Raw genomic sequence first — 15020 nt, forward strand, 5'->3', positions numbered from 1 at the left:
TGTATCTATAATTCTTTCTTTTTTCTTTCTCTCTCTTTCTCGTGAAATCTAGAATTTCAAATTTTGCTCACGGAATTTGGCAGCTCACTGACCCTGACTTTGTTTTCAAGCGTGCTGCATCATTCTGCGTAGTGAAGACCAAACATTAAAGCTGCACTCGGACAGTTCAGTCAGAAGAGAAAGATCTTCGTTGACTGATTTTTTTTTTTTCTTGCTTAAACAAACTAAATAAACAAACGCTTCTTGGTTTTAAGACTGACTAAACTGAATAAACAAACAAACTCAATTGCATACTGTTTTACTTTGTTTGTACTTGGCGGACCCTGCCACCTGTCTAGCTTCAAGCAGTGTTCTGGGGACCTTATTTACCTCTGAGGACTGCTTGTTTATTCAGTTATGGAGAAGATAATTATTTCTGAGTTTTGTATCATTACCTCATTAATATTGTAAATATTAAAGGTTTAAATGTCCGCTTCAAAACAATACAGTGCACCTGTAAATCATATATACATAGTGTACAGTAAGTAAAACACAGGGGGAAATGGGACACATTAAATGGTGGAGAATGATGAGTTATGGAGAATGATGCTGCTGTTTCATCAAAAAAAAAGTACAGTTCAAAAGTACACATGAGGATGAAGCTAACAAAATAAAACAGGAAACAATAAAACTGACCCAAAACAGCCCGATCCCAATACACCCCTTGTACTTCCGTTTTGTGAGCTCATGTTTAGGGGTGGGGGCTCCCGTTGTTAGGGTGAAGTGTTGGGGCCACACGGCCCTCCAAACTGGGGTTTTTCAGAGGCACACTTCAAACTGAGATGAGAACGCTCCAATGTTTCAATGTATTTTGGTCCTACTTCACAAAATGCTTAAAAAATCTTGATCAGTTTGCTGATCATTTCAACTCAACTTTTTAGATTTTAAGGCAGAGAAACTGGAAATCTTAGTCTAAAACTTGGTTCTGTCACAATTGTGAGATTATTACGATATAGTTTATCAAAAACCACAATAAATCTATCAAACTGCGTCACATTTAATCCTGACCCAGGAAGTTAATAAATGCCAGGCCTATATATCTCTGTATCTGTGTCAGGCTAACCTGGCCCTGATCCACTCACTGTGTGTTCCTGAACCGTCCCGTGTTGTGGGAGAAGCTCGGTTAGTGTTACAGCCGCAACATCACTCGGCCCTGCTCCACTAGCTCTATCATTTCCCCCCTCACGAATTGGCCTCCTCACAAACAGATCATCTGTCCAAGCCTCAGAAACCCAATCACACACACGCATGCACATGCACATTCCCATTCCCTCAGGTGTTAACAAGCTCGGTTACTCAAGGACAAGAGTTTACTCAGAAGGGAGTGGTGTCCACAGTAAACCGTTGGTCGGCGGTTAGACTGACATACTGGTTTGATGACATATGAAACCAGTCAAGGCGCTTTTTAAATATCAGGTAGCCGGTTGTTGCTCCTCTCTGACCTCATCTTTCTGAAAATCACCCCACTCGTTCAACAGAATATGTCATCCGAGTGTCTGCTTGTCCGATGATCCAAGCGATTCATGTTCACACCTCGTCCGTCTCCACACCGGTGTGTGCAGCCCCCTCTTGTGGACACAGGGTGAAACATGTTCCCGTGTCAGATGGCCTCGGTGTATGTGGGTCAGAGGTGCTCCTGACATAAATCCAATCTGACCGTAATCTGCACATTTAGCCTGGAACTTCACAGCAGGCTTCATGCACTAACTGACCTCTGCTCGTTATGTAACACACACCAACTGGCTGTATTCAGTACTGGTAATTAATACAGGACATGAAATATTTTGTTTTACTTTTGCTGATTGCCAGTGCTGCATGAATAACCACCTACTATATAATTAAGTTTGATGGGTTTTAATATTATTACACAATCCGTATATTTATGTTACACCCCTGTATGAAGCTGAAGGTTTGAAGGTTGTAACATTCTTCATCTAATAAATTACTACATTTTGTGCTGCTTATTAAGCCTGACAAGCGCTGCAACTTAAAGCCACACTAATCTGCATTTTTTTTTTTATGTTGGCAGTGGATCATTACTGTGTGTACTTGAAAGGTTCTGCTCGTTGTGATGAACCCACAGAGAATCAGGGTTGTAAAAAGTACCCCAAAGTCATACTTGAGTAAAAGTAAAGATATCATGTTGAAATATTCCTTTAGTCAAAGTGAAAGTCGCCCACAGAACAATACATGCGTAAAAGAGTCACTTTGAGTGATGACATGAATATGACATATCAAATCTTTCATCAGTAGAAGTGCAAAAGTACAGTAAACACATGCATAAGCTGTATACTACATATCAGCTGAGCCTGGCTGATCATTGTATTTATCTGATTACTGGTTATAAAGTAACCAGTAACAAAAAATGCAAAGTAACTACTTACTAGTTCATCAGATAAATGAAGCAAGTATAAATCATGATATTTGCCTCTAAAATGTAATGGAGTGTATGGTAAACTGCGTTGTTCCAGAAAATAGAAATACTCTTGTAAAATGAGAGTAAATGTACTTGGTTACAATCCATCAGTGGTGACAGTTACCACCCAACTCTGCTGATCTTTTCCTGGAAATGTCATAAAATCTGCACTTAACTTGATGGCAAATGTAATAAAACCCAATAATGTAATAATGTTATAGAATAATAATGATCAGTAATGCAATAATATCTGTCCGGACTGATATTGTTATAAGAAATTAAATTATTAATAATGTACATTTCTACAACAAAATGCAATCATTTTTAAGAAAATGTAATAATGATTGGGTTTTTATCAGATTTCTATTGTATTTTTAATCAGGCTAATTGCTCATTAAATTCCATTTCCGGAAATTATAAAATCATTGGGTGCTTAAAGCCTTCAGCTTGTTGCTTTGGTTGCCTGGCCTGCAGATTACCATGTCTGGCAGCTTTTTCAGCTTAAAAACTCTGATTAACACTGTGTACACCACCTGCTCAGCACATAACAGCAGACAGGTAAAGTTAGCGACTAGCTAGCGAACATAATGTAATATTTAGCTGCCAAACAGCCACATATATCTTCCGAGGAGTTGGCTGAGACCAAAAACTGAGCTTAAAGACAATAGATGTATCATGAGATCAGAAACACAACTTTTAACAACTACTATTGCTGCTTTGTGTCTGCTGGATGTGTTAACTTGCTAACACGTTCATAGCAACCTTTTATTTTGAAAAAGTGTCTAATGTAGTTTTAGTTTGCGTCAAAGTCAGTCATTACTGCTTTAATTGGTTTAACAGTTATGTTCGGCTTTTATCTTGTTAGTTGTACATGATTTGGGCTGCGGTAGGTTAGCTTCTTGATTAACTGATTAGTTGATTGGCCTATAAAATGAAAAAACAAAAATGGTGAAAAGTGTTTCCCAAAGCCAAAGATGACGTCCTCAAATTGCTTTCTTTGTCCAAAACCCAAATATATTCAGTTTACCAAGAAAGAAACCAGAAAAACTTCACTTTTAAGAGGCTGGAATCAGAACATTTTGACTTACACTGATGATGTGAACATAAAAATAGAAGTTAACAATGTAGTAGTCGACAACCAAACAATTAATTGTTGCATCTATATATGTGATGAATGATGACTATTGGACAGTCACAGGTGAGCAATGTTTAAAACCCTTAATAGTTTATTACTGCTCTGACCCTCATGAACTATTCCTCGACTTCCATCCGGCTAAAAAAGGGTTAAAAAGAAAATAAACATGTGAGGCGGTGCAAGTCAACATTGAATTTTAATCATTTATAGACTCTGAACTGACTTAGATGCAAAGTCAGCGACATTATTGCTGGAAGAAGAAGAAGAAGAAGTGTTGTTGATGCAGTTTCACACAGCTGCTTTGGTACGTCTGGCTTCCCCACAGTACAGTTACATTCACTGCGCTGCACATAAATACTGTACAAAAATAAAATGTGCTTTCTTTGACAGAAAAGACGTCCTCTGTGCATCAGTGAGAGGAACCCATAAGGCTGCGTTTCATGACATATACAGTTAGCGGCATCATGTTAAATACAATAAATTACATCTTGCAGTCGTGTGTGAGGCATTTTCCAAGTGTCTGTAATGTCCTCGGGTAATAATAGTCCATGTTCCAAGTGCAAAAACAAAGGAAAATCCACTCGAGTGGGTGCAGATTCAGGTCCAGGCACAGCGTTTTAATACTTTGCTGTGAAAATGAGAAGCAGAGGTGAACTCCTCATACTCACGGCTGTGCCTTGAGCTGAATTTTCACACCTTTGCGACAATGACAATTAGTGCCTTTTCTCGGCGTCAATTAAACTTCAGAGCTCGTCTTGAGATCCTGAAGTGCAGAGTGTGCTTTCACATCCACCCTTTCCCCTCGTCACCACCTCGAGGAGGAGGTCAAGACGGCGTTTCTTTTCTCGTTGTGCTCCACATTCACAGTCTGTAATGGCAGTACTCTCTCCACTAGGGGGAGCTCTCTCTCTCTCTCTCTCTCTCCCCATCTCTCGCAGCGGGCAGTGTCAGACTCCTCTTCTGAGGCTGAGCAGCTTATCACTCCTCCGCAGTGGCGTCTAAAGCCGACATGTCTGATATTTGCTGTGTTGGGAGGGGACCAGTTCGTAGAAGAGGACGTAGGCGTTGCTGCTGCGAACTTGGCTGGAGGACACGGGGCTCACCCTGCAAACAACACACAGTACATGCTGCATTAATACCACAGAGGATTGTTTATTTGCTCGCAGGTGGAATTTTGAACAATTTACATATCCTGGTGAAGGTTTCTCAGTCACCCTGGTCTTGGTAATATCAACATATTTCTTTAATTAAACGCAGGCACTAGAAACTGCACCACACAGCAGCCGCTCCCAGCCGCATGTCCTTACATGCCCTCACGAAATCAGTGCAGCACACTTGCCAACACGCTGACACACCTTTATACAGCCAGAATGAGGTCAATGGTTTGATAACAGGTGCATACAGCATAATGAAACTGATAACAGTATGAGGTTATCTGATGGTACCTGGTGTCGTTGTAGCTGTACCACTCCCCCAGCGCCGGGTTCCTGCAGTAGGCCGTGTAATGGCCGCCCAGAGCGTTTCCGGAGTGGTTGGACACCGCGTACAGGTTATACACAGCGCGCTCTGCAGTGAGAGACAAACAGGGGTCAGTCATCAGAGTCCGGCTGAGTCTGGAGAGCGCTCTCCTCCGGCGACAGTTTGTTTTCTTTCCCTCGGCTGACACTCACCGCTGCTCTCCGAGGCGAACTCCCGCAGGTCGAGCTCTTTGAGGGGGAAGTTGACGAAAGTGGAGAGTTTGCTGGCTCGGTTGTTAGAGTCGGAGAAACGCTTCAGGTCTGAGAGGGACGCCGAGTCAAGGAGGCAACACTGGTTCAAAAATAACAACACTCTGCCGCGACAAGTGCAGTTTTGAGTATTCGTAAGTTGTGATATTTGTACTTCTGCTGCATTTCAGAGGGAAATGTATTCATTGCATCAGTTTTCTATTTCTATTATTTATCGATATCGTCCAAATGCATCCGTGTGTTATACACATGAAACAAGCAAGACGGTGTATCAAGACGTGAGCAAAGGATACGAAGCACGAGGATCTGAGGGAACTTCTGGATGCTGAATCTTTTGGTGCATTTCCTTCTGGCTTTGCATCTGTTGCAGGTCTGGGAGAAAAACAAAGAGAGGGCAGTGAGATTCTGCTGCTGCTGCTGCTGCTGCTGCTGCTGCTGAATAATCCATATATCACCTTTACAAAAGGAGTGCCGACTGTGGTGTGATGTGTGAGGCTTCTTACCGGTCTCTCCTCTCCGTCCAAAACATCCTCTTTTGTAAAGAGCCTCATGCAGTCTTTGAGAGTCACTTCACCCGTGCTCTTCTGTGGAGACAGATGAAGTCCAATCAGACAAAAAAAACCCTTTATAATGCTGCATTTCTTATCAGATGCTGTAACATGCAGGTGGAAATCTAGTTTGAACAACAAACACAGAGGGGGCCTGACGTATGCAGCTGTGATGTCAAACAAGGCTGCATATTCTATTTATGGTAAATATGATGCAGTTCAGCGTGACAAAGCGGGGTCATTTCGTCTGTTTATGATCACAACATGACAACGGCAGGCAAACAGTGATTATTCTACAATGCAGCCAGCACTGTTTTACATAATGTGGCTGGCTAAACACGTCCGAGGTGAGTTCTGACCTGTGCTACAGGTATCGACAGGTCCCAGAACGGATCGAACACGGTGGAGCGGAAGCCGCAGACGGTGCAGGTCACAGAGCTTTTCAGCTGTCCAACGAACAGATCTAAAGGCAGGAACAAGAGATGGAGAATTATGTTTAATACGCGTTTCCATTTAATCTAAGAGTTGTTTAAAGGACAGCTTCATGGTTTTAAGGCGAGTCCCTTACCAACTACTTTGCTGTCCTCTCTCTCCAGGTACATGTTCCACATCCGCTTGCCCTTTTCTTCATCCCTGTGAATGAAAGCAGACAGTAGAGCTCGAGTCAAACCAGCGAACGTCGACCTTACTGAATACTCTGAATTAAAATCAAATGGAAAATCCAAACGTAATGGTTTTTAGTTTACTCAATCCCTCGTGCCTGCAGTGCTATTTTTCCATCTAGATTGTTTTGGTGTGTGTTGCCAAGATTTGTGTTTGGAGATATTGATCGTAATATAATCGAGCGAGATGGCACTCGGGGCTTGTGGTGCTTTAAGAGCCAAGACGATGTGGAAAACTCAACATCGATCGTCAGGACCTTGTTTAAGCAGTTTCACGTAGGAACTGTTTTCTTTCCCTATCGTCGTGCAGAAGGAAAGAGTGTCTACCCGTGGACGAGAGGATCGTGTTTGTGACGAGGCGGGATGTACACGTTCATGGTGCTTAGTTAGTTGGCAAGCCTTCAATTGGTTTGGTGATATGGAAAGAAAATAGTTCCTTTATTAGATGCTTTGAGCACCACAGCTGCATTACATTAGAAAGAAAACACCCCTACGGTCGATATCTCTAAGATAAGAGGGGCTTACCTGACCTTACCCTTTAAGTACTAACTAGTTAACTAGTTACTATGTAAATCTCGAAGGTAATTCATTACATGCTAATTATAAATAATTACACAGTTTTTAAGGATTGCAGCCCAGTCAGGCGTACAGGCATGTGCGAGGTGTCAGTGACAGAGCAGGTTATGAGTGACTCATTGGGGGGTGCTGACTTACGAGAGGTGGTCAAAGTCCTCGACGGACACCTTCGGGCGGACCGTCACTCTGTTCACCTCATTGTGGAGGCCGTCCAATAAGCAGCGCAGAAACTCCTGGGCGTCCTGTTGACTGCAGAGAGACAAGAGTAGATAGACTTAATTCATTTTTCACTCCTCGGAATCAGCAATCATTTTTTTTCCAAGTGGATTGAGCACAAAGGGTTAAAGCAGAAGGAGAGAGGGAAGACTTACTTGCAGCCCACGAATTTGGGAGCGTATCTCTGGATCTGGCTCCTGAAATCAGAGGGACTGATGGCCTCGTTGTTCACAGAAGTCCACAGGCTCTGAGTCAGCTTTGCGAACTCTGAGATAGTAGGCGAAGGGAAGAGAAAATGAAATGAAAGACAGAAAATGAAACCATAATCACTGAAACCACACACTGGCAATTTGTGAGCAGCACTCTTAAAAGATCCCGTCTGTGTCGTAAATGTAGGCGATTCCATACCTTCTAAAAGTCACAAACAGAGGATTTTTGAGAGCAATCTGCACTCTTTAACCCGTCTCAGGATGCAGAGTTTTGAGCTTGACTAACAAATGTAAATGTAAATCAAGCTTTGATGCAAACCAGCCTGAACTCACGGGAGATTTACATTTATTTGTATGAAAACAAGTGTTCTCCTTTAAGCCTGATGTGGACTTGATGTGGAAAATTCAGACCGCTTGGACTCCAACCAGGGCAGAGTTTTATAGCAAACGAAGGTCATTAGGTGATAAAATGATCTCAGCTCCTCTGCATCCCAAGTCTTAATCAGCCAATGGGACTGGCTCAGGTGTCGTCGTGCGACGGTGACGCACTATCACTTACTCAAAGTGGGTCAAGCGATGACACCTGAGCCAATTCCGTCCACTGACGTCGTCTCCCTGACGTAGTGTTGAAAGCTTTCGAGCAGCTACTAAGTGGACGTTGGACGATATTGGAAAACCTCAGAGCTGTTCTTCCTGGAGAACGTTAGACTTTTATTTATCAGGATCTGAACGCCGAAAAATACAGACTTGCTTTTAAGAAACGGTTTGTGAAGCTTCTCGGCGGTGCCGGACATGGTCGTACACACTGACTATCTGGCCTCCCTTTAAACCATAAAGTGACTCAACGTGACAACATAACGAGGCACTAAACAGGTCCATTACGTTTGGAGTCTCATCATACCTTCCATGAGAGCAGCGTTGGTCCTGCAGTTGTTGTTGAGGTCCGTGCGGTGGACGTTTCTCAGGCAGTAATCTCTCAGCTCGGGAGTGTTGCTGAGACACTGCAGGATCGAGTTCATGAAGCACTGCGAACAGCAAATACCACAAAGTTAATTAAAGAGCCGGACGGAGTGTACAGTGCACACAAGACCACGGAGTGACGGAGAAGAGCTCACCGTGTTGCCCAGGTTCCTCAGTCCCACCAGGCCTTGAGGACTCTTGTGCTGTTCAAACAGAAAGAGGGGGGGTTTTAGTTTTCATTTCAAAATGCAAGTTTATACATAAAATACATCACACAGTTTTCTGTTTCAGCTACTTTTAGCTACTTTCATTATGAATTTATCAATCAGCCGTTTTAAATCTACCATTTAACTTAAGGTTTAACATGATTTAAAGGCCAAACTTAAAATAGAAATGATTAAATACAGGCTGAAATGAATCTGAACTGCTGTCTTGTGTGTATTAATATGGCAAATTAATATGTAATGATGCTGTAAGAGACACGTACAGGCTATTACTAAGTATTTACTGTTCTTCCCCTTGTCAGATGAGCCTGAACACGGTCTCAGTGTGATGTAACTACTGTATGACAGACACCCTGTGACATTCCTCGTGTGTGTGTGTAAGCCACGAGGACTGCGTGGCATTCATTCAATGCACACCATCTGATGGTCACACTGCCGGAGGCACGGGGGCGCTTTATCTCTGCTCATATCAGCTACAGCTCCGCACGCTTTGATGAAACACCACAGTGTGCCCTGACCTCCAGCTGCACCGCCGAGCCCGCCAGCCACCGCTCACACCACGCTGACATCACACACGGACATGTGATGCGGAGCGAGGAGAAAAGCTCTACTGAGAATCTGCAGGACACGATGCGGCTCCGGGCCGTTTGTGTGAAGAGTTTCAGATCGCCGCGGGGGTCGAGGATCAACTAGTTTAGTCTATGACATATGTGGAGGAGTGGTGTTAATCATCTGCAGGTCAGATGGACGCAGGGTTACGAAAGCCACCGGCCTATCTGTCCGGTGACTGAGACATTCCAGAGCAATCACAAGAATCTGGCTCTTTATCAACGTTTGGAAATGCTTGGAAACAACTCAGTCACGTGTACTGGGTGGTGGATTTGGCAAAAGAATCCCTTTTTTTGTCAGCAGACTGTATTTACAGATTAAAAGTTGTGTAAACATTGAGGTTGAAGCAAAATAAGTGTCACTGGGAGGGCTTCACAATGAAACGATGGGGATGCAGACGATGATTTTCACAATGGTTGCACTAATCTTTTCTATTCAGGTGCACCTCATGATACATTTTAATTTAATTTCTATACACATTATGTCAATTAATGTAAAGGGAAATACTGGACAACACACAAAGAAAATGTTTAAAAGCACTTCACAGATTGTTTTGGCACCAAACAGTTGCACCCTGACTGTGTACAGTCACTGTAAGCAGACCCTTTTTTTGGCCTGTCGATCACAAAACATCACAGCCTTGGTTTCTTAGCTTGTTATTAGAAAACAATTATAAGTAATAGGGCAATGCTCAACCATTGACAGTATAACATAGCGGACAAAGCTCCCGGGTCTGAAAAGTGCCTTAAACATTCTTTCCAATTGCTTACAGGCGCCAACTCTGCAAGAAGAGGTCCAGTTCTATACAAGCTTATGAGAAAATTACCCTATTCTCTGTTGATTTATTAGCTCAGGCAAAAGTTCCCCGATGAGTTGATGGTCTCAGTCTCTAGTTTCAAGTCTTCTTCAAGACAGCACGGTGTTCATTTAGTCAGTTACGGTCCAATTTAGAGTAAAATACACGATAAAGCAGGGTAAATGTAGGGCCTCGGGTTACGCAATCAACTCTAATCAATGCCTCCACCCTCTACTCCAAATATGATCACTTCTGGCTACAAGAATAAAAAAAAAAACAAGATGAAGTTGACTGTAATGCCAAACTCAAGGCTAAGAATTATTTTTCTTGTTAGAATTTTTTAGTGAGCACGATTCTGCTACCATATCAATACCTGAAGTTTCCTGAGAAGATGTTGGGTTTGATCGCTTAATGTTTGGGCCATTTTGTTGTGCAAAGCTTTCAGGTCGTGAGTACGATTTTTCTCCATATGATGCATAAAGCAAAAATTATAGTCTCAGATATCGGGTTGGGTTTGGGCTCTGAACCACTGAACCAGTTTATAATTGAAAAGACGAATAGAAAGCAAAAATATCTAGATCCCAATCTTTGATTTTATGCAGGAACAACCAACGTCTTCCATCTTTCGTCCAAATCTGCTCATTTGCTGTGGGGACATCTAACCGCGGATGGTTTCTTTGGACAGACTATGAAAAACTTTTACCAGTCATCCCTTAACATCAGGTTGAGTAATTGTGGTAAACAGCTTTTTTTTCTTCCAGTTTCCGAATATTAACAGGTGACATATTGACCTGTGGCTCATCCCAGAGTGAGGGAACATAGTAACAGAGTAACATGATGACTCGGAGCAAGTCAGCACCGTCACGCAACAACGCCTCTGCTGACGGCCGAGGAGCTGCACGAGGAAATGACAGCAACGCACTGACGACAGCACACATGAGGGTACAGACACAATTATGGAAGCGCACACACACACACACACACACACACACACACACACACACACACACACTGAAAACTGGACAGCAACTCCAGCTCTATATGCTGTTCTGTGACAGTGGGCGGTACTTGGAGAAGCTGTCGGAGGTGTGATGAGTAGCACGGAGCCGAGCAGAAAGAATGCACATTGACAAGAATGTGCTTACACCTCACAAAAGGTAGTTAGTGGCAGATATGAACAGGTTCGCCCTTATCAGGACGTTCACGTTTAGTGCCTCATGATGGTCGCCCTGTTGTAAAAACTCTGAAAATAGCCCTGTGACAATATCAGCTACCGACAGCCCTCTTTGGCTTTATTTTTTTCCCCTTTGTGCTCCTCTTCTTCTTCTCTGCAGTATTTGAAGGTGACCATATGGTGCCAGTGAGTCCCAATCTGCTGCACTGCTGTGAATACTGACCGGCGTGGCTCGGCACGCTCAGCGGGCCGCCTGTGATTTAAAAGACCCATCCAAAAACAGAGGAAGTGATGCGTTCAGGTAATCTCAAGAACAAGGGCGCTCTCCACCGGTTGGCGCGACTTCAAAGAGAAGCAGAGGAGAACGCCATGTTCTAAACACAGCTATGTGTTCTCGGGTAAGGCCAGAAAACACGAGACCGAGGAGGCAACATTGCTGCACACACATGCCATGCCACTCCCTTCGAAACAGTATTAACCCCTGCTGGAAAGATCTCAAAATACCCTTCTGAAGTAGAAATACTGCTACTTCCTACTAGCTTGTGTGGCAGACTTAAAGCTGAATGCTAACGTCAGCATGCTAACATATTCAAAACAGAAATGCCAGGGTCTTATTAAAGCGCGTTAGCATGCGTTTTTTCTAACAGAGCTGCGGGGAAATAGGGTCTGCGGTTAAGATATTTTTATGTTTTGTTCCAAGACATAAAATGTGTCCAATTATGTGCCACAAGTGAATTAAAAAACTTTTTTACATGTCTTAAGAAAGGCGGTTGCTAACAAGTGGCTAACAGAACCTCATCACGCCAAACATGGAGGCTCAGGCTCATCTACTCACAAATCCATCTTTTCTAACTCAAACTTTACACCTTGTAGATTGATCCAATTACAGTGTTTATATAGTGTAGTAGGAGTTTTGGTGTTGGTGACATAGAAGCCATGCGACAACGATCTAGCATTAGTTTTTTACATCTAATGTTGACGGACCAACCGACCAACAGACGTTACTGAACCTGCGAGCATGGCTACAGACCGGATTAAAAAATATTCACAGTTTCACTAAAGGAAAGTTGCAATGGCAGCATGTCCAGTGTAAACACAAGCATGCACGCCACTGGGAGAGACTAATGATATCCTCTGCGGCGTTAACAAGGATAAAGACCTGAGGTGTCACTGCCTCACTCGCTTACAAGCATCAAAGCCACTCCACCACATGTATGTGCAGGCTGTGGGCAGGCCTGCGTGCTAACAAAACGTCCTGTGCAGATGATAAGGTGACACTCCGAACACATTCCTTATCAGCGGCGCCCTTTCCTATTACGCAACCAACATCACACTTGAATTGTTATGCAGGCAGCCTGCTTGTGTGTACTCGCAGACCTCCACTTAAAGGCTGATAAGGGCCTAAAGGTCAAACCTGGACCTCTGCAGAGCTCTCTGTGGTTTTCCATACGGTGACAAAACTGATTAAAGTGATTTTAAAGATTGGTGTGATTTAACTTGTCTGTGCGGAAAACTCGTCTGCCTCAAACACAAAATCAACTCGTTTTCATTCAGATAGCACAGTCACTTAAAAGGTCATTACTGAAGATCAGATTGAATTTTTTATTCAGCATCACCTTTTGATTTCTTGTGGATATGAATAATTGTTCATAGTTTAGCTGTGACATTTTGTGTAGAAATACTCAGAAATGTTGTTAGCATTGTTGATTTGCAGGCCTTAAACCAAACATACATAAACACTGAACAAACTAAGGTTTTTTACCCCTTTTAAGACACAAATATGGACACAGAAATATTGCTTGATTACAAGTATAATATATATGAAATAATACCTATTTAAATTGTATTTTAAGTGCTCCAAAAAAACTGCTTGATTACAGTAATCTGAGTAGATGTAATTGGTTACTTCAACCTCTGAATTACATGTAACCTTTAAAATGTATGTGAGTGTCAGTGGTGGAATGTAACTAAATGTAACTGAGTACATTTACTCAAGTACTGTACTTGAATAAATAAATCTCATAATGAGGTATGATCTATTATAGATTAAACTACCCAGCAGTAAAGTAGTTAAAATTAGGCCCACCAACATTAGTGACAGTAAGGCAATAATACATCAATTTAAAATCCAGTAATATTAAGTATTTTATTCTAAAATGAGCAATTTTGAACGATGATTACTTTTACCTAGGCTACGTTACTTTTAAGTACTACACTCTGATGCAGTGTGGTAAGAAGTACCCAACAGTCACACTTGAGTAAAAGTAATAAAAGTAAAAAAATTACTTGAATAAAAGTGAGAGTCAGCCATACGAATAGTACTTGAGTAAGTCTGATTGTATCCTGTATAAAAAGTACGAATGTGTATTGAAAGTAATATTCTGGCCATAAACGTACATCAAAAGCACAAGTAAAAATAAATTACATATTTTCATGTTTAACCGATTATCTGATCCTGATTACCGACACAAATACACTACTTGGGCTCTGATCCGGCATGTAATCTGCAAAGTAACTAGTAACTTAAGTCCATTAAAAAAAAATTTAACTAGTAAAAAGCACATTATATACCTGCACAATGTAGTGGAGTTGAAGTATACAGTTGCAGAACATTGGAAATACTCGAGTAAAGCACAAATAATTCTAAATTGTACTTATAATTCATAAATGTACTTAATTACACTGCATCATATTATTCTGAAATGAGCCATTTTGCATGAGGAGTGCTTTTACTTGTGGTACTTTTAAAGACTATACTTTGATATTTTGCATATTTACAAAAGTAAGAATTTAAATGCATGACTTGAATTTGTAATAGGGTATTTCTACCCTGTGGTATTACTTTAACTTAAAAAGAATGAATACTTCCCTAAAATTAAATAAATAAATAAAGTTACCCTAATAAAAGCGTATCAGGGTTTCTGTAAAGGTGAGACAGCAGCAGCAGAGGAGCAGTCAGAGGTGCAGCGGTGCTGGACTCACCTTGGCCTGGTTGATGATCAGACCCATGAACGTGGACACCAGCTTGGACCGGGACAACGACGGGCTCTTCCGCTGCAGTTCGTGTTTGTCCAGGGGGAAAGCGGTCGGTTCCTCCGGAACCGTCACCGTGTACGAGTGTCGCAGACTCGGCATGGCAGCGCTGTTGAATGTGGTCCGATACCAGGATGGAGGAGACATCCACAGTGAAATCCCAGCGGCAGGATGGAGTCAGTATTCGGGTGGAATCAGTGGGGTCCGGTGGTGTCTGGAGGCTGTCGGTGTCTGCTGTCCCGCACCTGTATGCAACATTAACAGAGGCGGCGTGTGTCGGAGTTTTTACTGCGTCCTGTGAACGTCTCCTCCCACCCACACAACACTGACGCTGCCTTCAAGCGCAGTAGGAAATTACAAAACTTTGCTCTTGGTGCACTAAAAAAAGAAGCTGTGAAGGAGATATTTGAACTAAAATTATAATATTTTGATGCGAGGATACATGTAATGAAACTAATTAACCTGCATTTGCAGTGACTTGCTGATAGGGTAACCACATTCATATTTGCATCGTGATGCAAGCATTTCGTTCACTTTCTTAACCTTTTTTGCTCTGCAAAAAAACTGAAAATACACATTTAAGTTATACAATGGAATGCATGTTGTTCTAATTATTATTTTTATATTTCTTCTCTGCTGGTATTGAAGGCCCCCATTGAACAGCCCCACCTCCCTTATCGGCCATCCTGACTGCAT

General features: G+C 42.2%; 1 protein-coding gene across 1 annotated transcript; it reads right to left on the reverse strand.

Moving 5' to 3' along the window:
- Positions 1-3767: 3767 nt before the first annotated feature.
- On the reverse strand, positions 3768-14621 carry LOC115594582 (ubiquitin carboxyl-terminal hydrolase 2-like). The gene is made up of 12 exons (XM_030438735.1): positions 14274-14621; positions 8644-8691; positions 8430-8553; positions 7475-7586; positions 7242-7352; positions 6434-6498; positions 6225-6328; positions 5821-5901; positions 5611-5689; positions 5261-5368; positions 5036-5156; positions 3768-4694 (listed from the first exon to the last, which is right to left on the reverse strand). Exons 1-12 carry the CDS (start codon positions 14469-14471, stop codon positions 4589-4591), a joined length of 1257 nt encoding a protein of 418 aa, XP_030294595.1. The 5' UTR covers positions 14472-14621; the 3' UTR covers positions 3768-4588.
- Between the last annotated feature and the right edge of the window lie 399 nt (positions 14622-15020).

Source organism: Sparus aurata, chromosome 13 (genome assembly GCF_900880675.1).
Source record: "Sparus aurata chromosome 13, fSpaAur1.1, whole genome shotgun sequence".
In the NCBI taxonomy this organism is placed as follows: Eukaryota; Metazoa; Chordata; class Actinopteri; order Spariformes; family Sparidae; genus Sparus; species Sparus aurata.

Excerpts from the sequence above, each read along its gene's own strand:
- LOC115594582 (XM_030438735.1), bottom strand. The coding sequence starts at position 14,471 with ATGTCTCCTCCATCCTGGTATCGGACCACATTCAACAGCGCTGCCATG. Across the intron at positions 8,554-8,643 it reads TGAGGAACCTGGGCAACACG|TGCTTCATGAACTCGATCCT; the intron begins GTGAGCTCTTCT and ends TGCTGTTCGCAG. Across the intron at positions 6,499-7,241 it reads GAGGACTTTGACCACCTCTC|GGATGAAGAAAAGGGCAAGC; the intron begins GTAAGTCAGCAC and ends TTTCATTCACAG.